We start from the raw sequence: 25424 nt of genomic DNA, 5'->3' as shown, positions 1-25424 counted from the left end.
ACTCTGTCAAAGCCAGCAATAACGCCAAAATGCATTCTCACTTGCAGACACTTGTCAGTGTCACCTGAGTCTTCTCTCAGTGAAGAAAAGGGTCTGATATTTTATTCATATACATCCTTCTTATCTGCAATGTAATCTACAATTTCCTGTGGGCCCATTAACTTTTCCACATCTATGGTCAGGAATTCCAAACCCAAATTCATCTTCCACGGCCACGATTATCTCCACTTGATCCAAACTGTCTAAGCCCAGATCTTTCATAAAATGGGAATTTACCGTCAGCTTTTCTGGGTCAATCTTGTCCTTGATTCCCTCAGTGTCAAAGGGGGAGCGCTGCGATACTGGCAGCACAACTGTGTAACTCTACCTGGAACCTGTGCGAGTGTCAAGGACAGCTGAGGAGCCTTGGGCCTCGTCCAGGCCCCTGCAGCACACACAGCGGTGTGGAGTGGCCAGGCAGCGGCCAGTGTGGGGACCAGGGGCAGCAGCACAAAGGCTGTGGGCAGGTGGTGCACGCAGGAGGAAAGGACATGAGCCGCCATGGCTACGCTGACCCAGGATGCACTGCTCCATGTGAATTTTAGAATCAGTTTGTCAATATCTACAAAAAAGCCTCTTAGGATTTTGATGAAGAGATTTTGACTTTAAAAATTCAAAACAATTCTAAAGATAGAAATGAAACCTCTATGTGTCAGAATTTAAAGGGTATGTTTTAATAAAAAGAACAGCTGTACCATGAGACCCCATTTCCAAATTTTATTCCTGTTACTTTTCTATTTTTATGCTATATTACAGAATTAGTTCCAAACAATTCAAATTCTATTGTCATAATTTTGTGAAAAACAAACAAAAAGCCAAAGAGTAGATAATTTTCTTCCTGATGACATGTCCATTGTGGAAAGTTTGCAAAATTTGGAAAACATGACCAAGAGCAGCTGGGGAAGGATCTGCTAATAGTTGGACATATACATTTTGGGGACACATGGGCCTAGAGAGGTATTTTGAAAGAAACACTGGTCTGTACTATATAAACGGTTCTGAAGCCTATTCTTCTGTACTTACTATAGCAGCCATAATCTTCTTCTAGACTAGGGGTCAGCAAACTGGCTCTTAAGTCAAATCTGGCCCACTGGCTGTTTTTATAAATAAAGTTTTATTGGGACAAGCATGCCCATTCATTTACTATTGCCTAGGGCTGCTTTTACATTACAATGGCAGAGCCAAATAGTTGTGACAGACACTATATGGCCTGCAAAACTAAAATACTTCCTATCTGGCTTTTTACAGAAAAAAGTTTGCCAGCTCTTATTCTAGATTCTGGAATTGCATTTTCCAGTATGGTAGCTGCTAGCCACATATGGCTATTTAAATTTAAGTTCATTAAATTTAATGAATTTATATTTAAATACAATTAACAACTCTGTTCCTCAGTTGTACTGACTATATTTCAAGTGCTCAATAGCAACATATGGCCAGTGGATACTGTACAGCACAGCACACATAGAGAACATTTCCATTACTGTAGAAAGTTCCATTGGTCAGTACTGCCCTAGAAGAACTAGAATTTAGAGATGATCTTAAATAGCCACATGAAAGTTGAGGGATCAGATCCTTATATTGGCCAGCCACCAAAAAAATAAAATAAATAGCCACATGGAATAGAATATTCGAATTTACTGATCCAATTGTTTCCAACTTTCTTATTATAATTAACACTATGATGAACATCTCTGCCCGTAAATCTTTTTAGACATCTCTGATTGTTTAATTTGGATAAATCCTAAGAATGGAATCATTGGGTCTACAGGCATGTGCATTTAGTGTTCTGAAACGCACTCCTAAGCTGTCCCACAGGAGGCTTGTACCAATCTGTACTCCTACAAGCAGGGTATATGAGCTTGGAACTATTTCTTTAAAGTATTTTACTTTGTTTTGTTTTTCGTTTTGGCTTTAAGAAGTGAAAAAAAAAAAAAAAATCAAGCAGTTCAAAAAAGAACGAAAAGCTAAGTCTTCCTCCTACCCTGTTCAGTTTCTCAATTCCCCTCCCCGGAGGTGACCACTATTAGCCATTTCTTTTGTAGCCCCTGGAGATAGTCCATGTATATGGAAGTACATATGTACGCCTTCCACTGACCCACTCCAAAAAAGACAGCACACAGCTCTACACTTTGCTGTTTTCATTAGTCTAGGATATTGAAATTTTCCCATCAGTATATACAGGTAATGTTGATGTCTATGTGGTACTTGACCATCTGCTGATACAACAAGCAGGTGAAGCGACTATTCTTGTTACATACCTTTGCACATGTGGGTGAGCAAAGAAACTGGACTGGTTCCTAATCCCAGTAGAATTTCTGGGTCACATGGTATATGAATGTTTTATTTATTTATATACTTAGCATTTTCAACCATTATTTGCCTGACGGGTCCAAGACTGTGCTTAGAAACAAAAAGGGATATGCCAAACACCAAGCTAAATTCAACTGCTCAGTTTATAAAATGAATTCTAATAACTGGTACCTAAGTTTCCAAAGTAGTAATTTCTAAAATTATTAGTCTGACAGAATTAAACCTCTCTCTCTCTCTCTCTCTCTGTGTATCCCCAAATGGTTTCCCACTGGAAAATATAAACAAAGGAAACAGAACTTGAGGTACAAACAAATAATCTTATCTTGAATTGAAAATCATCCCAAATTGAATGATAAAAGCAAATGTCAAATAACAAAACTCAGGTGAAAAGACAGCCCAGAGCAGCAGCCTGTGGCAAAGGCACAAAGGTTTCCCTGAGAGGTCCGGTCTGTTCCTGTCAACAGCTCCTTCATCTCATCTGGGAGACTCATCTCAGACTCGCTGCCCCTCTGGCAACCTGCTGTCAATGATGCTGTCTTCCCAGGGAGAGGCCTCACCTGCACCTGCACCCCAGGGCAGCGCAGAACTCCAGGTGAGCTGGCTAGGGATGCCTACCCCACGTGGCCTCACCCATCCTGCAGATGGCTGTCACAGGAGATCAAAGCCCAGAGGAGGTGCCGCTCAGGTCCAGGAGCAGGGGGACAAGGGAGGTTCAACTCCCGCTTCTGCAGTTTGGGGCAGGAGAGAAACAGGGGCTTAACTCCCTTTGTGTGGGGAGGTCCTCAATAAATATTTACTGAATGCATAAACAGACTGTTAAAACTGATCCTAGCCTCAGTGAGTTTCTTAAAACAGCTTTACTTAAGTATAATTTATATGTCATAGAATTCACTCAAGTGTATGAGCTGAGCTGCAGTGAATTTAAACAGCTGTGCAGTCACCACCACAGCCCCATTCAGATCACTTCTGCTACCCTAAGAAGTCCCCTAGTTCCTGTCTGTAGTCAATCCTGGCTCCCACACCAGTGCCCAGGGGACCAGTGATCTGCTTTCTGTGCCTAAGTTTTGCCTTTCAGGAATTTCATAAAAATGGACATCTTTCATTAGTACATTGTTTTTGAGATTCATCCATGTTGTTTCACATATAAATGCTTCATTCCTTTTTATTGCTGAATAATATTCTATGTCCGGACTTACTTCATTTTATTCACTCATCAATTGACAAACATGGGCTGTTTCCACTTTGCGGCTCTTCTGAATAATGCTGCTATAAACAGTCACATACAAATCTCAGGCAGACATAAGCTTTCATTTCTGTTGAGTCTTATATCTAGGGGTGGAATGGCTGGACCACATTGTGAGTGTATATGTGACATTTTAAGAAGTTGGCAGACAATTTTCCAAAGTGGCTGCACCATTCTGGCCTTCTACCAAAAATGCATGAGGGCTCTAGGTTCTCCACATCCAAATTCCTTTACAGATTTGATAATCTATGTTTTGATTTACCAAACAGAGTGCGAGGTCAGTGTTTCTGTCTATTAATCATGCAGCTGATGAAGGTAAACGCCAAAGAAGTGCCCTGAGGTCTGAAGCAATTAACTTCTTAAGTCCAGAGTTCAAAACTGCCAGGTCAGGTGTCTAGAAAGCTCAGTGATTATCTATTAATCTTTTCTTTGAAAACATAATTGCAGTACTTTAGTGAGCAAAAAGCATGAAAACACAATTTAGGTGGACAAAGGCAGCAAAAGAACAGAATGACGACAATGGCGTGTTGGTTCAGCTTTTACAGTTGCAGTGAACAGACTTATTCAGTTTTAAACAAAACGGTCAAGATGCAAATATTTGCAAAGCTAATTTATTTTCATAATTGAAACACGATTAAATGTGATGGCAATGTAGATTTAACTTTTCTAAAAACCAACGGTAGGTAAAGGTAAGGAAGCACTGTAACAAATCCAATGTATGTAAAGAAGGGAAACACCATTCGGAAAAGGTGACATTTCAGAAGGTGGGAAAAGGATTAAAAACCAGTGGTGGGGTCAAAGTTCATTTTCTAGACAGGGTCGGGGGTGGGGGATACAAGAGGAAGAAACAATCTTAGGAGGCACTGAGGGAGCAGTGACCTCTGGGGTGTGAGCATCAAAGCTCAAGTCCTAGCTCAGGCCAAGGTGAGAGCTTTTCCTTGCCTCTGGCTGCTGCTTACTCTCATCCCAAAGGCCCCACGCCGACTGGCCCCACGCTGCCTGGCCCCACGAATGTGTGTAGAACTGAGGCCTGGGTCAGTGATGGTACGACTTCTCCTAACCAACACTCCCAGCCAGCTGTAGGAGCGCGTGGCTCTGCCCTCTGCTTTGCATCAGACAGTAAAAATCACCATTTGTTCGCTCCATAACTCTTTCCCAGGAAGAAAGACTAGAATATTTAAACCTGGCACGCAGCTCAAAAGAATGCAACCACGCAGAGAAGTGACTGCTCTCACAAGTGGTCTCGTGGCGTGTCCTGCATGGCAATGGTGGAGCATGTCACTAAATTATGGGCCCATCTGTCTGTGACACAGACAGATAGCCCCTTAAGTATCTGCCACATACAGTGCACAATTAACTCAGGGTGACGAAAAGAACACGGGCTCTAAGAGACAGAGGTCCCCACGGGCATCTGTGCACCTTTTAGTAGCCACGAAAACTTGCCTCGTCAGCTGTAAGAGGCAGGTGAGAACATGCCCTCGTGAGGCTTGGTACCTGTAGTGCTGGGCACAAATGGGCACTCTGAATGACGACTTCTGCTTCTTACTCTAGAGTAGGTACTTGAGAATCCTGCTAAGTATTAAGGGTGACATGGTCTACCTGTATTTTCACCTAATTTTTACTGCTACCACACGATTTCCTCCTAACCTTGAAGTCATTTTTTCTGACAAGCAGAGTTGCGGCTTTGTTACGGATCTGTGGGGGCGCCCTGTAAGTTGGCACTGAGCACCCCAAATATATTCCACACAGCCCCCAAAACGCCTGGGGCACTTGCCACCCAGTGCCACATGGTGCAGAGTGATGAGCAGCTTCAGGAGGATTCTGAAGGACCTGGTGTTGAAACCAAGGTCAAGGGCCTTCCCGCCTGGCATGTTTTTTAAACATAACCCTCTCCCTTGCCTCCCAAGTCAAGGAGAAGTCAGTGGAAAGTCCTAACAAAGCTGGGAAGTTAGAAGCATACAGGACATTAAATCACCTTATTTTTTGCACAATTAGACTAAGTGTATTTTAACAGTGGTCAGAAAAACAGTTCACTGTTTTCTTAATCTGTTTATCCATGTATGATGACAGGTCAACCCTCTACTGTGTATTTATAAACAGTCACAAATAGGTAAGAATGACATCGAGTATTTGGTAACAATGTTTTGGCTGTTTACAAAAGCAGAGGTACCGAAGGAGTGATTAGAGGTTGATATTCCTGGAAGACATGGAGACTCCTCAGTGCAGAGGACAAGGGGGTTCAGCTGGGGCAGGGATCACAGAGGAGACGAATGTGCTAGGGTTCAGTCCGGGTACAGACACTGACCCTGACTGTGGACAAGCCAAAGAACCTCTCAGGCCTTAACTCCTTATCTGTGGGAGAAGGACAATGATGTCCATTTTAGTGTTAAATGAGGTATTACCTGCACCCTCTAAATGATGGAGGCCCTTCTTGTCTTCCAGGCTAGGAAAATTCCTTTTTTCTTAACACCAAAGCTAATTCGGAGGAGGTCAATGCCCCATGCAATGGGGCTTTGCTGGTTCCACACAATGCAAACCAGTTTTTCTAGTCTGTTCCTCTTTTTTAGTCTGCACAATGTAACATTTCTGACAACTTCCATTCAAGTCTCCCATCTCTCCAAATACTTGGATGAAATATACAAGCAGAGCAAAGCAGGTATGGGCTCTCAGGCAGAACATGAAAACACAGAAGGGCATTATGTACAAGGCAATGTACATTACAATGATATTTATTCAAAGGGAACTCTACTTATTTCTAAAACAGGTTTTAAAAAAAAAAAAGAAAAAGCCAGCTCTATTCTATTGTGTTAAAAGATCTGGCAAGCCATTCACCATCATGAAGAGGTGCTTCCCTTTGCATTCAAGCATTACCAAGGAAAACATTTTAACAGAAAGATAATTTCAAAGTAGAAAGGACTCCGGAACCTGCTGTCACCGGGCAATCCTGCTGCTGGCGGTGCGCAACGCAGTCGTCAGACATATGTCAAGCATGAACTTGCATTTCTGCACAAGAAGGGCACTTTGTTTGGGTAAATAACTGACTTGAAGACGACAGACTATGCCTTCCAATCTTCTCAGCATGTAGACTGGTTTTAAAAGAGGAGATTTACTTCAGTGTTGTAACAGTCAACGTATACTGTGTTTGTAAAGCTAAGGACAAACCATGGTATATACAATGTTTCAAAGTAATGAACATCTCATTTTCTTAGGAAAGAGGGGAAAATGGGCTCTGATTAAACTCCTGACCCAGGTACAGCTTACCTGCACTCCTTATTTAACAGACCATTACATTGGAGCAGCAGTGATCTGTATACATTACTGAAGTTTGTTCATACTCTCTGGTGTGCAATTCAACCACACAATTAGATTGTCCATTCTTGTAGGTGAGAAAGAACACATCACCCACTCATTCACTCATCTGATACTAACTGAGCCATTCTGTACCTGGCACACCTGCCCCAGGTGCTGGGATGTAGCAGTAGACAAGACTGCCCTCTCAGGGTGAGACGTAATATAAGCACACGTTCACCTAAGAAACAGAATGACATCAGCCAGAGATAAAGTACAGGAAGAAAGTAAAGCAGGGTGTAGGGAGGTTTGGTGGCTGGTGGAAAGCCGCTCTCTGAGGAGGTGAAGTAGGAGCTGAGACCCTGATGAAGAGGAGCAGGACCCAGGGCCTCAGCTAGAAATACGCAGGGGGGCGCTCAAAGGCAGCCTAGCCAGAGAAGAAATCGCAAAACACAGATCTGATGAAGGATTTGCATCCAGAATATACAAAGAATTCTTAAAACTCCATAATAAGAAACGAACAAAAAACCCCACCAATTTAATACATAGGCAAAAGATCTGATCAAAACTTAACCAAAGAAGATATATGGATAAATATATGAAATAAACACATCATCTGTCATTAAGATATTAAAACCACTATGAGACACGTTGTTAGAGTGGCTAACAACAACCACACAACAAACCTCAACAACACAAAGTGCTGGTCAGAACGTACAGCAACTGCAAATCTCCACTGCTGGTGGGAACACAAAATGGTACAGACATTTTGAAAAACAGCGTGGCAAGTTTCTTATAAAGTTAGACACGTAGTTACCATACGATCCAGCAATCCCATACCTAAGTATTTATCTGAGAATGAAAACATATATTCACACAAAAACCTGTATGCAGATGTTCATATCAGTTTTAATTGGAATCACCAAGAACTAGAAATGACCCAAACATCCTTCAGCTGGGTGAGTGCGGAATGGAACACTACTCACACTGTAAAGGAAAGAGCTATGGACACAGGCACGGACAGACGTCCGATGCATGAGGCTGAATGGGCTGAGCCAGGCATAAAAGGCTATATGTGGTATGATTTCATTTCCATGATACCCTGGGAAAGGAAAACTACAGGGAGAGAAAGCCACGTAGCAGCCACCAGGGTACAGGGGAAGTTCTGGAGTGATGGAAATGTCCTATATCTTGATTACAGAGGTTGTGTTTATCAAAACTCACAGAACTGCAGCTCTAAAGAATAAATTTTACTGATGTAAATAATGTCACGATTAAAAGGCAGCCTGTTCTAAGTGGCTGAGTGTGGTCACCTGGGGAAAGGGATGTCACAAGATCCCAGGCAAAGTGGGTGCTGGGACGGGGGTGGGGCTGGGAAGGACAGTGAGGAGTGTGTGTGCTCAGCGAGATGGGGGCTACTCTGAGGTTTTGATGAAGAGACTGACATAATTAGGCGTTTGAAATACCATAAAAGCAAAATCTGAAAAATTACATTTAAAATTCAAATCTATAGACTGAAAAAAGTAATTTCAGGGATAATGCCAAAAATCTAGTGAAATCTAGTGCTTATGCCATTTGATTGTAATTCATTCTGAATTTATTATAACCTAGTTGAAACAAAAATTCTGAGCATAACTACATTCTCCAAGCTTCACAATGTACCACTAATTAGATTTTTTATAATAATCACTAAGAAATATCTCCATGTCCTTAAACCATTTCTATATCAGGCAGTACTAGAAAATCTCACATTTCCACCAGACAACAGAAGGCCTGGAGACAGAGCTCCTCCCTCAAGTACCCTGCACATAGTAGGCCTTGTCAGTCAATGAGGGGGGCGGGGTGTGTGTGTGTCTGTGCCCACACACGCATCTCACTGTCTTCCTCTTATCACATTCAAAGGATTGCATCTTCAAAATACAGTTACTGTCTTCCATGCTCCTTCTCTCCTCTCTATGGTGAGATCTGTTAAGGATGAACCAATGCCCACCGGCAAGAACAAACCTACATCATAAGAACAGCCCTTTGTGCTCAATCGATATTTGATGGATTTCCTACTGACTATGCGCCAGGTGAACACAACCTCAGGTTCTGTATAAAATTAGTTAGGTAGACACACCGGACCTCATATCTAAGAGAATTATTACCCAACCAATGATCAGAACCCAGCTGAAAAGTGATGTAAATAAACACAACCCACCGTGTGGCTTCTAGGTCCGACTGGTGCAAAAGTTAACTCTGGGTAGCTGAAGGAAGAAAGTACTAAGAGAATGTGAAAACAAACCTTTGGGAATTTCACTTCCATTCTTGGTACAGAGGGCACGTTTAAAAATAAATTAATAAGCAACCTTGATGTTCAAGTTCTACATTTTTAAAAAGATGGTGTGCTCTCAAAATGACTAAATCAGAATAAACCTTGTTAGCGACTAATTTTTGCACCTTTTCCAATATATGTGTGTTTTCACAGTTGAGGGGCAAATCTGTGAAAGCAGAGATATATCGACCAGAAAGAAAGAAAAAGGTTATCTGATTTGCCAGCTGAAGAGAGGAGCAGTTCCTTTGTGGCCTCAAACTTAACATCATGCCAAATACAAAATACAGGAAACCATCTTCCTGCTGTATTTCACAACTTACAACATTCCCCTCTAGTGCAATGACCCGGCCCCCTGGACTATTCAGCAGGAGGAATATTCCCAGAGAGGGAAGAGGTGCAATCTAGGAAGTTGTGAGACTGTATATCTCTCACTGGTATCTGACCTGGGTTGCATTTTTATTTTTTGTCCTTGTCAGTGTGTACCTATAATTCAATTTTAAGAAAATACCCTGCAGACAAATTACAGTGATAAAAGCACCTGATCAAGTACAAGTGGAAGATACTCATTCCCATGACAGTAAAGTGATTTCCAAAATAAATAATAAAGCCAGAGGTGGCCCAGGCCATGAGGCAGAGGGAGTGCAGGCTGGGCCTGAGCCCTTCCTCACAGATTCAGCACAGGCTTGACTAGGTACTATGGAGAGACAAGGCACGCTAACAAAGGTATAAAGTGTGCTTGTGATCCAGCAAGGAAGCAAAGGACAGGACAGGGAGGGTGCACAATGGGAGGTCCTGTTCTAAGTGTGGAAATGAAGTCAGAATATAAAGACTTCATCTTATTTGTGACCTATGTGTTTAGCTCCTTTTTTGGTAAAATGACAAAGCACCCTCAGCCCACCTGTTTCTGAAACTCCCACTACCACTAAGCAGAGTTGCCTAGGACTCCACAGCTTAAGACGTCCATCCTTGCATCCACTCTCAAGGGAGCAAGGTGGACACCTTCTAGTGGTGCATCTGGACATGTCTGGAAGCCTTCACATCTTCTTAAAATAAAGCTGGTCCAGAAGAGAGAGAGAGAGGCTGCCATGGAAGCGAATGAGGGGTGCCCGGGCGATGCTGAGGACGGAGGTGTGCTGCCCTGCCCAGGACACGTGGGTGACAACAACATTGGCTTTTGCAGGAGGGAGTTCCATCCCAATGGAAGAAGGCACCCTTTCTCTGGGACCTTCGAGACCAGGGATTCCTGCTTCCTTCTGGCCCAAGTGGCTGCCCTGGTCTCAACAGACCTGCAGGAGTTAAAGCCTTCCTTAAGGCTCAGGCACTCCTTTCCCACATGAACAAAGATTGAGCTCATGGCCCTTTCCCATGGTTGTTGTTCATCTGAAAGGCTGCCACTCACCTTGTGGAGGGTAGTGGGCTGGGCGGGGAGAGGCGAAGTCCAGCTTGTCCTTCAGGTCCTCCTCATTCTCCTTCTGCCACTGTAGGCCAACTTTCTCCCAGAGGCTGGTGGCCAACTGCCTGCAGCACAACAGAAACAATCAACAGTTCAGGGCTCGCTCACTGCAGGAGGAGAGTTCTGCAGTACTGCTCCTTACTGAGCCAGTGTGTGGGTCAAGTCAACTTCACTGTGTGAGATAGTGGAAAGTCCCATATTCCTTAAAGAGCAAACCAGAAATTCCAGTGGGCTTTTCATCACTTTACTGACCACACTAAAAGGTGACTGATTTCTATCCATGTGCCCAATCAAAATGTTAAAAAGATGCAAAATAATATTTTAAAAGTTACAGAGACCTTCTGGATGCCACATAATCTCATAACACCTAGAATACAGGGACAAGGGCAGGTTTCTATGAGAAATTCTGAAACAAAGAGAAGCAATCATTGATGCAAAATAATATTTTAAAAGTTACAGAGACCTTCTGGATGCCACATAATCTCATAACACCTAGAATACGGGGACAAGGGCAGGTTTCTATGAGAAATTCTGAAACAAAGAGAAGCAATCATTGCTGTAAATGACAATTTAGGAAAAGCAAGTGCCTGATAAACCAGAAAACAAATGAATCTACTGTTGTCAACCAAAGACACGCCTACGTCAAGAGGCCCAAGGGTAGGCTATAATTAGCTGCCTGACTCCCAGCATCTGGAAACAAAAGGTCTCAGTCTCTCCTCAGAACCATGGCCACTTACGTGATTTCAGGAATCTCGTCATCGAGGCTGCTCAGCAACAAAGGGATGAGCTTGTGAAAAAAGGAGTAGCGGTCCCGTAGGCTCAGCAGCCAGCCCCCCACCACAGAGGTCACCGCCTGTCGCACCTGTGTGTAGAAGAAAAGAAAAAGACGTCATGCCAGGCAAAGAACACACTCGGGGTGAATGTGACAGGCAGCTCCTAGTCTTCCACGTGGACATCTTCCCTGATGGCTTTCCCAGGGTACCCCCCAGTTCTGCTGCTAGCCATTTGAAAAGGTTACACGCAGGTCTCTACCTACCTTACCTACCACCAGGGGAAGAGACTAGCTTAAAATCGCACCAGGTGCCCCAGTATAGCTCTGAAAGAGCAGAGCCGTAGATGGGGAGACGGAACCTCAGGCGCCCCTTAATTTATCAAGGGAGGGAAGCGGAATGAGTCCAGGAAGGAACCAGGTAAAGAAGTGGTTCGGATGAAGGCAACCTTAACCTGATCCCCAGGAGCTCTGGAGCACAGACAACCCTCTCCCTGTTCAACACTACAAATGGCCGGCCCCTTGCCTTGTGGGGACAGCTCATTTCCATCTGGAAAATGAGAAAAAAATAATAGGACAGTCACTGGGTTCCCACGAGGGCTAAACAAGTGAATGCCAGGGGAGTGCCTGAAAGTGCTTGTACCTGGTGGGAGCTCAGCAATCCTTCACCCCTCTGACTCCCATCCCTGCACAGCAGCGGACACAAGATGGCCCCAGGTGAAGGGCCACAGGAACTCTGTACAATTTTTGTAACTTCTTGTGAGTCTTAAACTATTTTAAAATAACAAGTTATTTTTAAAAACCAGGGTAGTTATTAACTAACATGAGGATCCTTACTAACAAACAGAATACAAATAAAGTTCTGAAAAAAAAAGATATTCCTCAACTATTTGAAAATATACATGACTAGAAGTCCAAGCAGCTAGATAACAATGAACAGAAATCCAAAATCAGCCCCACACCAACTCTACTACCTGATCATAGAATTACCACAGAACAATCTTTCTTTGTCGTCTTCCTGCATGATGCTATGTGGGATTCCAAGACTGCTGAGAACAAAGATGCCTTAGAATTTCATACAGCTAGAAGGCATCAACTTATGGTCATATTTATTACAAAGCTATTTGAGACAAGCGGCAAACTTGAAGCTCAGCCAGTACCATACACCAATAATGCTAGAAAGCCCGTTGGTCAAAGGCCATGCACTAAAAAATCCATACTGTAAACTCAGCTGGTGCCAAAACACGCATAAGAATGAGCAGGGCCTTTTTGGAGTGACAGACAGGAATTCAGAGAATATTTGGGCACGGCTGGGCCACACTGGCAAGGTTTGAGCACAGTCTTCAGAGAGCTCTGTAACAAAAACCTGCCTTGGGCCAACAGTAAGGAAGAAGTTTGAACTTGCCGGAACTGGCCTTGCGGCTTTCCCCTCCCTGACATCTGCATGCTCTGGGATCCTGCACTTTCTGGATGTCTGGAGGGGCCCACAGTAGAAAGGAGACTTCAGATGTCTTACCTTGTGCACGAGGATAGTGGGCGGGGTAGGTTTTGGGGCCACTCCCAAGTCTCCTAGGCTGCTCTCTTTTCTATCAGCCTCTAGTTAGTAAATAAGAAACCTTCAAATTCCAGTTAGTATGAGACAAATTCTCCCTTTTCTTTTAGTTCACAGGAGAAACACAGCACCAAATACTGACTTGCCACGTAACAGTTTGATTAAGCAGAAAATACTTCAATTTTCTGGGCCAGCCCGTGGCTCACTCGGGAGAGTGTGGTGCTGATAACACCAAGGCCCCGGGTTCGGATCCCATGTAGGGATGGCCGGTTCGCTCACTGGCTGAGCGTGGTGCTGACAACACCAAGTCAAGGGTTAAGATCCCCTCACTGGTCATCTTTAAAAAAAAAAACTTCAATTTTTAAAAAAATCAAAATGAACTGATTAGAAATTATTTACTCATGAGTCAGGTTTGTGGGTCATGGGGTTGTTGGGCTGGAGAATACCGTACTCAACACAATCTATTAAATCAAACAGACACATAAGGACAAAGGTAAAAAATACTCTACATTTAAACAGCACATGAACATGAAAAAATTTTTTTCATTTGCCTTTGCCCCTTTTTTCTTGGGCAGCTGGCCAGTACAGGGATCCAAACCCTTGACCCTGATGTTATCAGCACCACACTCTATAAAAGGTTTTTTGTTTTCATGGGTAAACTCTAGTTATTCTAACTGCTTGTCTTTTTGTTTACTTTTTTGGGGGTGGGGGGATTGGCAGCTGGCTGGTACGGGGATCTGAACCCCTGCCTTACGGGGATCTGAACCCCTGCCTTGGTGTAACAATACCTCTCTCCAACCAAGTGAGCTAACCAGCCAGCCCTTCCATTCTCCCTTAACTTGGAATTTTTCAGTTTAATTTTTTTTTAAAATCAAGAATGATGAAAATGTCTAGTTCTTTATAAAGAAACTATTTATTGATATGTCCTAGCTCTCAGCAGATGCTCTCTATTTCACAAAGAATCAAAGCAGCTACTAGGCATACTCCTTTGTAGGAGAGATCCCTCGAGCTTCAGCATTTCATAGACTTTAGATTTTGGGGTGGCAGGGTGGTGGCAGGGGGGCGGTGGTGGAGATCTTTCTACCCAGCATCTGATTTTCAATAACTGCATCATTCATAACACTTTTTACAGCACTTTACTCTACGTCCACCCATGCTGACCAAAGGCCTCAAATTTTAAGCATCTCACATCATTTTCAGTAAGCCTCCCTCTTTAAAATACAAAACAATTTAAAAATAGTACCAATAAAATTTTTTAATAACATATCAAATTTTGTTTAAAATGTAACATTCAAATTCAATTAAAGAATTAGCAAAAGGGGCTTCAACTGAATCTGTAACATTTTAATTTTTTCAATCTGAAAATTTTTCAATGAAATAATTGTTAAATCTTTGGAGGGCATGAACATCCATTCTACTTTTGTTGTTACTTCAGTTTGAAATGAGGTGGGAGGAAAAAGCAAGAGGAGGAAGGGAGGTGAGAAGTGTGATCTCACAACTGGCAATGGCAGGTGCACAGTGTTCCCTGCATCACATCCCTACCTTGTTGCTGTGGGTGAAATGTGTTTCCCACAAGTTTATGTATTGGAAACAATCTCCCATGTAACAATGTTAAGAGGGTGGGAAATCCAATTGTGGTAATTGAAGGGTGGGGCCTTTAAGAGGTGATTAGATTGTGAGGACTGTGCCCTTGTCAATGGATGGATCTATTCATGGAATAATGGGCATGGCTCTGATGGCTTTATAAGGAGAGCTAGGGAGAAGGCTAACTCTCTCTTGCTCAGCCCATTTGCACCATGTGATACTCTGTTGCTGTGAAGCATCACCCCACCAGGAAGAAGGCTCTCACCAGATGTATTCCCTGGACTTCCCAGCCTCCCAAACTGTAAGAAATAAATTTCATTTCTTTGTAAATTACCTAAGTCTCAGGCATTCCATCATAAGCCACAGAAATAGACTAATACACTTGTACTAACTCACACCTGCTCTAGACAAGAACAAAAAGCCATTAGCACAGTGCATCCCTTTTCTTATAGGGCAAGAGCTTCAATTTTCATGATGCCCTGATAGAACTTAAGGACTCTGATGCCTGTTCTGGCTCATTCAGGTGGGACTCTGCCTGTGGGCTCTCGGGTTCCTGACAACCACGTCCCATGGCCTCTCAGAAGCAGCTGCAGTGTGATGAGGAGCAACCTCCTTTGCTTACCTTAGAATTCTCCTCTACATTATCCAGACTCATTCACAGTATAAGAATCATCTGCCTACCTGCCCATCCACCAATCCAACCATTAGCCTGTCCATCGTCCATCTACCTGTCCATCCGTGAGATGCTTGAAGCTAATGAGACTAAGCCCTCCTCAAGGGCTTGGGTGTGACCTGACCACCTTTATGTTCCACCAGGGTGCTGGCACAGGGCAGGAGCTCAGAAATGCCTGAGTGGAACCTGTAGTGGGGCTGATGGGGCTTGCCAAGTTCCAGCTTGCAAGCCTGGCATTCCCAGGCAGGTGCCCATGCAAATGCCTAAGCAGTCCACATCCCATAAGCTTTAGCAACAAGGTAGAGTATTTTAACCAAACTATATAAAACATGCAAAATTCCATCTTCTAAACAAAACATCATCACCTACAGTATGAGACACAGCAATATGCAGAGGGAGTTCCTGAAAGGTAAGGGCAGCCGCATGGGCAGCAGAGGGACAGGATGGATTTACACGACTCTGTTTATGGATGACAACATAACATAAATCCAGGGCTCTTTCACATGGATGGTGCACACCGCAGGATGAGACGTTCAGCCACCACACCCTCGTGGCAGGAGGGGACTGGGCGGGGTGGTCACCAATAGCAGCTCTTTCTCGAGACACAGCAGCTGCCACTCCAGCCCTGCTTCTCATGTACCCTGTCAGATGAGGGACAGATGTGGCCACATTCTTCTGGCCACACTCTTCTGGCCACACTGCCTGGAGCTTTCACAAGCAACATAAAGTAGATACACTGAGACTCAGTCATGGGGCCACATGAAAAAGGAACTTGACAATTACTCATCTTTGGAAAGTTACCTGTGCTTTCCCAGCCTTTCTTGTAATGTTAACTGTTCCCTGAAGGCCTCTCTGGACCAGAATGGAGTTGGCAAGGCAGGATAAGAGCAAAGCAGCAGGGGACTGTCTGACAACCAGCTCGGTGATGAGGACATCCCTGCAGGGGGCAGCCCCAGTGAGCCCCCAACAAGGTCTGCTTCAAAACCATACTCCCCAGTCTGCCTCACTGCAGCTTGGTGACCTGAACTCAGGGCTGCAGTTACACAGGAGTGGGGAGCTACATTAGTCCCTGTTGCAAAGGTTACCACCCTTTCCACTTCCTCAGACGCTGTCCCAGAGACCCCAAGGTGATAAGACTCCAGAAGGAAAAATTTAGGGAGCTGGACAGGCCATATTCTGACCTGCTCTGTCACCTACCTAGCTGTGCTACCTAAGCGAGTTACTCAACACCTCTGAGCCCCCGTTTCCTCATTTGTAAGGAGGAGATAATAAGTCTCCTCTTCATTAGGAAGACTACACAGACTAAAAGCGGTAGGACAAAGTCATCTCAAGGTCCCTATGATGTATTGCAATGACCTAGAATTTAGTCCAGTGGGCTACAGGACAGAGCTGTTGAAAAGTTTTTTGCAAGCTGAAGGCAGTCAGAACCTTCTGCACAGAGTGTGTGTGGGATCTCAACGCAGCCCTGCGTTGTCTGCCGGGGCTGAGGAGTATGCTATGCGGATAGCCCAAAGTCAGCTCAAGGACAATGGTCACAGAGCTGACATAAAAGTAAAATGGGCAGCACTGTGACTTCACATTCAACACTGTAAAGGACTTTGTAGGGGTCTCCGTTAATAGGGTCCAATAAACCCAAAAGCTGGCAGGCAATTAAAAAGCTGCATTTGAAATCCCACCTCAGCCTGTCCTGGACATTGCACTGAGCAAATTAAATTCCATTGGTAAGAAGTGAAAAAATGAAAATCGTCTTAATAGTGCAGAGCACTTGTCTTGGGGATATTAAATAACAAAAAAGAAAGAGAAATGAACTGAAGTTTTGGAAAAGTCTGTCACCACAGAAAACAAAGAATGTTGCCCTTAATGGCACCAATATGAAAGCAGTCAACTGAAGACTTCACTTTTCTTTGGAAATGCAGACCCTTTATGGTATAGATGCAGGGCAGGATCAACAACACAATGTCAGCTTTTTCACAGATAGCTACTGATACAAAGTAAGCTATTCATGCATACCTACTGAGACCCAGTTACACAACTTACAGATAGCTATCAACACACAATTACACTAAATACACATAGCCATCAAGTTATATTGTTTACAGATAGCTATGGAAATATAGTATTTACAAATAGTTATAAATACAGTTGTACTATTTATAGGTAGCTGTGGAGTTATAGTGTTTACAGATAGCTATTAATACAGACATAGTATTTACAGATAGTTATTAATACAGTTATAGTACTTCAATAACTGTGGAGTTAAATTATGTATAGCTATCAGTACACAGTTACAGTATTTACAGAAAGCTACTGATACACAGAGTACTTACAAACAGCTATCAATATACACTTATAGTATTTGAAGAGAGCTACTGATTCAGTTATACTATTTTTTTTTTTTCTTTTTTGTCTTTTTTTGTGACCGGCACTCAGCCAGTGAGTGCACCGGCCATTCCTATATAGGATCCAAACCCGCCGCGGGAGTGTCACCACGCTCCCAGTGCAGCACTCTCCCGAGTGCGCCAGCCACGGGCTCAGCCCTCAGTTATACTATTTACAGAGAGCTCATGATACATAGTTATTACACTATTATAAGACTTGGCCTATGACACAAAGAAACCTCTTTCCTCCTCAGGCTTAAGGAAGATGAGAAACCATCCCAGCCATGGCAATATTGTTGCTTCTCACTGGTCTGTTTTTGCCCTCACTTCCTGGAACTGCTCCCCGCAGCCCAGGTCTTTGGTTAGTGGTGGAAGCACCTGTCATACATGCAGGACAGTATGGGTGCTGACCCAGCACCCTGCCCCCTTCTCCTCCCTTGGCAGAACTTGATCTGCTCAGGAGCCCATCCTCCATGCTGCCATGTGCTGACCCCACCTGAGCTCCAGGAGGGGCCAACTGGGGACATGGTTAGATTCAACTTCACCTGGCCCCACAAGACTGAAGGGACGGACTAAGGTTCCTGGAAGAGCCTCCCTCTCTGCGGTGCCACACCTGGACCTGTCCTGTGTGTGCGCCCTGGCACGTAGCATCACAGACAAGTAACTGAGCCGGGGCTTCTATCCTGGCCCCTGAAAGCCCTGAAGTCCACCTTCCCCTTGCCACCTTCATACCATTTCCCTCTAGGAAACCTCCTCCTGCTGAGACTTGTTTTCAGCCTTAAGTTCTGAGGTCAAACCAACTGGATTGCTCCCTCCAGTTCCTCCACCTTCCTCAGGATGGAAGTAGAGGGAAACAGTTTTTATCCCTTCCATAAGCCTCCTTCCTTTTAATCTTTTTGTATAATTGGACCAGGCATCTTGGTTCATTCAGTCTGCCTGTGCACACGTTAACAGAGCAAAACCATACCTTGAGTCATGCAAGTTGAATGTTATAGCATGCAAATTCCTAGGAATATTAAGGGGGGAAAGGGTAAAAATCATGTAAAGTAAGTAACTTGGCAATGAGCACACAAAAACATGCTCAACATCACTAACCATTAGGGAAATATAAATCAAACCCACAGTGAGATACCACTTCATACCCACTAGGATAGATATAATAACAATAAAACAGAAATAACAAGCATTGGCAAGAGTGTGGAATAATCGGAACCCTCTTATGTTGCTGGTGGAAACGTAAAATGGTACAGCCACGGTGGAAATGTAAAACGGTGCAGACACTTGGGTGATTCCTCAAAAAGCTAAATATAGAGTTATCATATGACTCAGCAATTCCACTCCTGGGTATATACACCAAAGAAGTGAAAGCAGGGACTCAAACAGACACTCGTACACACATGTCCACACAGCAGTATTCACAGTAGCCAAAAAGGTGGAAACAACTCAAGCGTGCACCTACAGACGATCTGATAAACAAAATTCCATACGGTGTACCCATATAATGAATACTACTCAGCCATTAAAAGGAATGAAGTACTGCTACATGGTGCAACATGGATGAATGTTGGAAACATTATCCGAGTGAAAAAAGCCAGACACAAAAGATCACATGTTGTATGATTACACTTATATGAAATACCTAGAATAGGTAAATTCATACACAGAAAGATTAGAGGTTCCAGTGGCTGGGGGACAGGTGGGAACATAGAGTTACTGCTTAATGGTTACAGAGTTTCTGTTTGGGAAGATGAAAAAGTTTTGGATAATGGTGATGGTTGCATAACATTGTGAATATAATTAAAAATAGCAAACGTTATGGCATATATATTTTACCAGAGTTTTAAAAAGTTAGTAATGTAACACGCTAGCCAGTTGGCTCAGTTAATTAGAGCACGGTGTTATAACACCAAGGTCAAGGGTTCAGATTCCAATCAATCAAGCATTTTTATAACGTTTGTTTAAAAAAAACCTTAATAATGTAACACACCAAAAACCACTGAACACTTTAAATGAGTGAATTGTATGGTATGGGAATTATAGCTCAATAAAGCTGTTTAAAAATAAAACAAAACAAACAAAATAACGTGGTCCCTGGGAGTGGGAGGGACAGTGCCTGGAAGAGCATCCTCTGTTTTAGGAGACCTGGCCTGAGGCTGGCTCCAGCAGGGCAACCTTAGAGTGGACATAACCTGACATGTAGGATTCTTACGCAAATGAAACAAGATGACGTGTGAACAGCACATGGAAGAGAGACTGGCAGTGCTCAGTGCACTGACCAGATGGGAATGGCCCAAGGTGGCTCAGGCAGGGACCCTTTCTAACCTCTCTGTAGGACTCTGGCTACTGCTCCTCCCACCTACTTCACTAGGAGCACGTGCTCTCCCTTCATCAGTTACCCCCTTTAAGACAGAACCTATACACTGCCAGCCTTCACTATGTCCCAGTGTGGTCTCCATTTTAGCAAGCCACTGGGACCTCAGAACCAAGTTATGCCCTCTGAGCCGGATTCTGCCAGCAATAGAGCCAACTGTCACATTCCTGTCTGTCTGTCTCAGTGGGTTCCAAAGCCCAACAACGTGAATTATCCCCAACAAAGCCTGACTCCACCCTCCTCCTCCCAAGCCAGGTCCACTAACCACTGTCTTTTCAATAAAATTCGCCTTGATGGATGGGCATATTAAATATGGTTCTGCAAACCGTTCAAGAACACAGTTTAAATTTTTTTCCTCCTAAGAGACAATAATTACAAACAGTGCTTTTCCACTTTCCTTGGAATTAAGATTTAACAAATATATTAAAACAATACAGCTCTCCTCTAGTTTCTCAAAGATGTGAAATTAGGAACATCTTGTGACTGACTGAGAATGATGAAAGGACATTTAACGCATCTTAAAAAAAGAAAAAACAAGTGAGTCAGTTAAAAATAGCATGTCACATGTTTCTGACGGATAGAAGAACAGACTGTCCAGCAGAGAAACTCCTGTTACCTGAGGAACGTCGTCAAAGAGCCGCTGGGCAAAGTGAGAAAGCACGTCGTCCACTGACTTCCCATTGCCAAACTGGATCACCGTGCCTGTGGCTTCGATGACAGCCACCCGGACCTTCCAGTGCTGGTGGGAGATGGTCTGCATCAGGGGACTGATCAAAGACTCTGACTGCATGTGGAAGTGGTCTGTAGGATAGGGAGGTCGCCAATTACCAGAGCTTCTCTGATGCACCTCACCCCCCAACCAGCACCTGTGATCTTCCAACTCCCTTACTCTCCCCATCCAAGGTCCCTGCTGCAGGAACAGCATATGCCACAGGCTGCCAAGCAGAGCTCTGCACTGCCTGGCACAGGGAGAGGCTCAGATATGGCATGTGACTCAAACAGCACCTATACAACTCAAAGGCTGGGGGATTGACTCCACTGAGATGAAGGTGGGGGCTGTGAGAGGGCCTGAAGCTGCTGATGGCTACAGTGCGTGCCTGAGAGGTTCACTGACCAGAGGAAAGAAACTGAGTCCAGAGGACACTGGGCAAGTCCCTATTCCCAGCTGCACCCAAAGCCAGACACCAGAATTCCTTTAGGAAGCTAGACCAGCACCTCTTTAGGGAAAGTTGCTCCACTGCTGCACAGAAAATCAGAATCAGAGGGGTCTTTATGGGATCCAGGCTGACCCTCAAATTTTGAAGTTCTGGCCTCAGTTCTGCACTGTTTGGGACCCATCTATAAAATGGATATTTCAGTGATATTTTGGTGAGTTCTTTAACCTCTCAGATCCTCAGACATAGGCAGCTACTACCCTGTGTGACAGGGGCTGTGATGGGGATCCAGAAGACAGCCCCCCCAACCCAGGGGAGGGGCAGAGGGGATGGTGTTAGAAACGCAAAGACACTTCCGAGCAGAGGAAACAGTCCTCCACTCAACAAATAATCGGTGAGCACCTCCTACATAGCAGGCATTGTGCTAGGTGCTGGGGGCACAGGTAGGCACGGTTCTGCCCTTAGGGAACTAAAAGTCTAGTGAGGGAATGTGGAAAGGTTAGAAGGTCCTCTGGAGGAACGAAAGGTAGCCCAGGGGAGCTGATGCACAGGCTAGGGAAAGAAGTGGCCAAAGGCTGATGAGAAATGCTTTAAGTGCTTGTAATTTCCAACCCCTGTCTCCTACGAAAGCCTTTTGCCCAAGCTCCACAAGCAATTCTGAACTTTCTGGAATCCACTTAAAATGACTGAAACGGACACCTGGACATTACATAAGTCCAGCTCTTACTTTGTGTTTCTGTCTATCCCAGACCTCCTTCTTCCTCACCCCTCACCTAGTTCAACAGGAAACCCTGTCATTTCTGCCTTCAAAACATCTCTCCATCTCTATTAGCACTCCCCGCTTCCAAGTCCAAGCTGTCACTTAAAATATGGATTAATAATAGTCGCAACTGTCTTTCTCATTTCCTCTCTTGCTACCTCCAGAATCCATTCCCCACACAGCACCACAGTGATCTTTTAAAAACCTGAACCTGAGTTTATCATTCCCCCCACCCCTTTTCTCAACACATTCTTCCCAGAAGTCTTCCCGTCAGCACTAAGTAGGCGCCTTCTATCATTCCAGCCAGAAACAAGCCAGGACAGAGGAAAGTGGGGCAAGATCCTGCAGCAATGGCTACTTAGGGAAAGGAAATGTCCCGATCAGATCAGAGCTTTTAAAATGATGGAGAATGGATTAAAAGGACGCAAGAGAGAAACGGCCTCTCTCCATCTGGGAGAACAGCGGTCCAAACCAGAGAGAGAAGACAGGTGGACTCGAGTAGAGAAATTGGGATGAAAAGAAGTGAACGGACTGGAGCGGTGTTTCTCAGCGTGTGTCCCCCTTCACCACCCGGGTGAAAGTGACCCGAGCAAGGGGCAGCTATCAGAACGCACCGCCTCCCAGACCCGCATAGAAAGAATCTGGACACGAGCGGCGGCGGGGGTTCGGGAGCGGAGCGCCGACCGGTGGGCCTGGGCCGGTATCTAGGTGCACAGGGCGCGGGCTGGGGGCTGGTAGGAGACAGGCGGGCGCTCACCCGGCGTGGCGCGCGCCAGGGCCGCGGCGCACTCGCAGCTCTCGCGGCGCACGGCGGCGAAGGGGTCGAGCAACGTGGAGCGCAGCACGCGCACTGCATCGTCCAGGTAGGGCGCGAGCGCGGCGCCGCCCAGGCCCACCGCCAGGCCGAGCAGCTGCACGAGCGCCAGGCGCAGCTCTTCGCAGGGCTCGGGCGGCGGCCGGCGCGAGGACTCGGGGCCGGCCAGGCGCGCGGCAAGCGCGGGCAGCAGGCGTGGCAGGGCGTCGCAGGGTCGCGCGGCGCGCCGCAGACCCAGGCCCAGTAGGTGCACGGCCAACGCGCGGCAGCCCTCGGCCGGGTCGGCCAGGCAGCGGAGCAGGCGCGGCAGTAACAGGCGCGCCCAGGGACCCTGGAAGGCGCCGGGGTCGACTTCGGGCTGCGCCGCTGCCTCCAGCACGCGCTGCAGAGCCTCCAGCGCACGCCGCCGGCCCAGCTTGCTTTCGGTCTCCAGCCCCGGTAGTAGGCGGCTCAGGGCGCGGCTCAGCTCCGTCGCCTCAGCAATCTCGGCCGGGCCCGGCACTGCCGCGGCCTCCGCCGCCACCAGCGCCGCCATCTTCCTCGCGTTGCCCGTCGCTAAGGGGAACCGGCGCTTTTACGACGGCCGCAGCACGGATTACGGCACGACTTCCGGCTGCGCCAGCGCAACTTTATTGGCAGCTCGGGTGGGGGGGGGGGGGTTGTGAGGACGGGACACTTTCCGGCAGCACAGGATTTTTCCTTCCGCGGCCTTTTGCGAGTCTCTGATCCTCGGTTTTCTCCGCGGAAGGCCTCAATTGGAGCCAAGTCGGACCGAGCCTCTTCTGTGCTGGACTCTGCCCCAGGAATACCCCTGCTCTTGTTTTCACTCTGCAGATGGGGACACACCTATCTAGAAAAGGTGCAGCTTGCCCAAGGCATGGGCATGGGGCCGGGGCCTGCCCTTTAATGAAATCCTGCCCCATATGAAGAAGGAATCAAACACCAAGATCAAGGGCTCGGATACCGTACCAGCCAGCCGCTGGAAACCAAAGACAAACTAAACCAAAAAAGAAGGAATCAATTTACTACGCTGGGATAGCTGGGGAGCCGTTTTCTGTACTGTTTAGAATCCCCCAAGCTTTGGGCAATGCCATTCCAGAAAAGATGGCTGCCAGTCTGCTGACTGGATGCCACCTTGTGGTTTAAGTTACACGCTTGGTACTGGACAAGCAGTGGTCTTAAGGCAGGCTGTCTCGTTGGGACACACAGGATTGATGGCACCAGTGGTCTGTCGCTGTGCCTGGCATTTTACAGCTGTTACCTTTGGGGTGGTGGCAGAGGTGTCTAAACAGCTTGGAAGAAGTCACACGCTAGTATGCAGGGTGGGTGTGAGCTTAGACTGGAACATAGATTTGGTAGAGCTCACTGCAACTAGGGTTCCCAAAATCTGGTCAGGCAGCTCCTGACTGTGATAATGAGCTTAATGAGTTTTCAAAAAGCAAAATATCTTAATTTTAAGAACTGAACTTTATTTTGAATCTGACCCTTTTTTGTTGTTGACATGGTAGTATTTATTGTTGATTGTTGTATTTTTTAAATGTTACTAAGTAGCATTTGGTAACCTTCATTCATTCTTTCCTCCAGCAGGCACTTGTTTGGCCAGGCAGGGTCTCTGCTGTCATAGATCTTACCATCTAGCAGGAGGAGATAAATCTTTAATGGAAAGATGCGATTAATAAATGTATAACTACAATGGTTCTAAGAGAATGAATGGCAAAGGAAGTTGATCTAGACTTGTAAGGCTTCCCTGAGGAAGTGATAGCAGAAGTGAAATATGAAAAATAAGTAATAGTTAACCAGGTGAAATGGAGTATGGGCGGAGAAAGGGTTGCAGAGGGAGAGAATAGACTGGGCAAAGGCCTTCTGGTGGGTGGTGTTATGGTTAAATTCTGTCCCCCCAAAATTCAAAAAATCCTAACCCCAACACCTCAGAATGTAGCCTTATATGGAGATAGGGTCTTTGAAGATGATCAAGATGAGGTTATTAGAGTGCACCCTAATTCAATATGACTGGTGTCCTTATAAAAGGGGGAAATCTGGAGAAAGAGACATGCATACAGGGAGAAGGCCGTGTGAACACAAGGATGGCTGTCTACAGCCCAGAGAGGCCTCAGGAAGAACCAGCCCTGCACCCTGGTCTTGCACTTCTGGCCTTCAGAACTGTGAGAAATTTCTGTTGTTTAAGCTGCTAAGTCCGTGGTACTTTGTTATGGCAGCCCTTGAAAATAAATACAGTGAGGGAGCCTGACACTGTTTCAGGAAATAAATAAAATCTTCCTCTGGCAAGGGGTGTTGTGAGATGGATGGGGCTGGTAAAACAATGGGGACCAAGGAAAGACTTTAAGGGGAGCATTGGCAAGATCAGGTTTGCATTATAAAGGCTCCTTTGGTTGCTGTTGAAGAATAGATCAGGAGGGAGCCAGAGTGGATGGCAAGTGAGGCCCCTTGGAAGGCATGGCAATAGTCAAGATGAGAAATAATGCTGAAATGTAGATGGTGGGACATCACTTTTACCTGCTCTTTCCATCTAACTACAATGAAATACCCTGCAAATAATTCAACAGACAACAAGGAAAGGAGTTGGAAATAAGAAGACAGACTAGCTAAGGATCTCAGGACTGGAGGAAAAGCGATGAGGTCGGTTCCCTGCATTTTCTCTTTCTCTTATATTTCCCTAGACTAGGCACCAGAGGAACAACCCAGAACAGCCTATAGATATAGA

General features: G+C 45.3%; 1 protein-coding gene and 1 pseudogene across 1 annotated transcript in view; both read right to left on the bottom strand.

The window, feature by feature from the left end:
* DNAAF5 (dynein axonemal assembly factor 5) overlaps positions 1 to 23249 on the bottom strand; it is a 56949-nt gene extending 33700 nt beyond the window's left edge. Inside the window, exons 1-4 of the mRNA XM_063089505.1 lie at positions 22646 to 23249; positions 20591 to 20775; positions 11385 to 11509; positions 10594 to 10712 (exon numbers count right to left, since the gene is read on the bottom strand). Of these exons, the coding sequence (XP_062945575.1) occupies positions 10594 to 10712; positions 11385 to 11509; positions 20591 to 20775; positions 22646 to 23237 (1021 nt within the window). The 5' untranslated portion in view covers positions 23238 to 23249. The remainder of the gene's footprint in view (positions 1 to 10593; positions 10713 to 11384; positions 11510 to 20590; positions 20776 to 22645) is intronic.
* On the bottom strand, positions 53 to 542 carry LOC134371702 (acyl carrier protein, mitochondrial-like; annotated as a pseudogene).
* Positions 23250 to 25424: the final 2175 nt, after the last annotated feature.

This window comes from Cynocephalus volans, chromosome 3 (genome assembly GCF_027409185.1).
Source record: "Cynocephalus volans isolate mCynVol1 chromosome 3, mCynVol1.pri, whole genome shotgun sequence".
In the NCBI taxonomy this organism is placed as follows: domain Eukaryota; kingdom Metazoa; phylum Chordata; class Mammalia; order Dermoptera; family Cynocephalidae; genus Cynocephalus; species Cynocephalus volans.
Note: the sequence above shows the minus strand (reverse complement) of the source record. Positions and strands in the feature narration are given on the sequence as shown.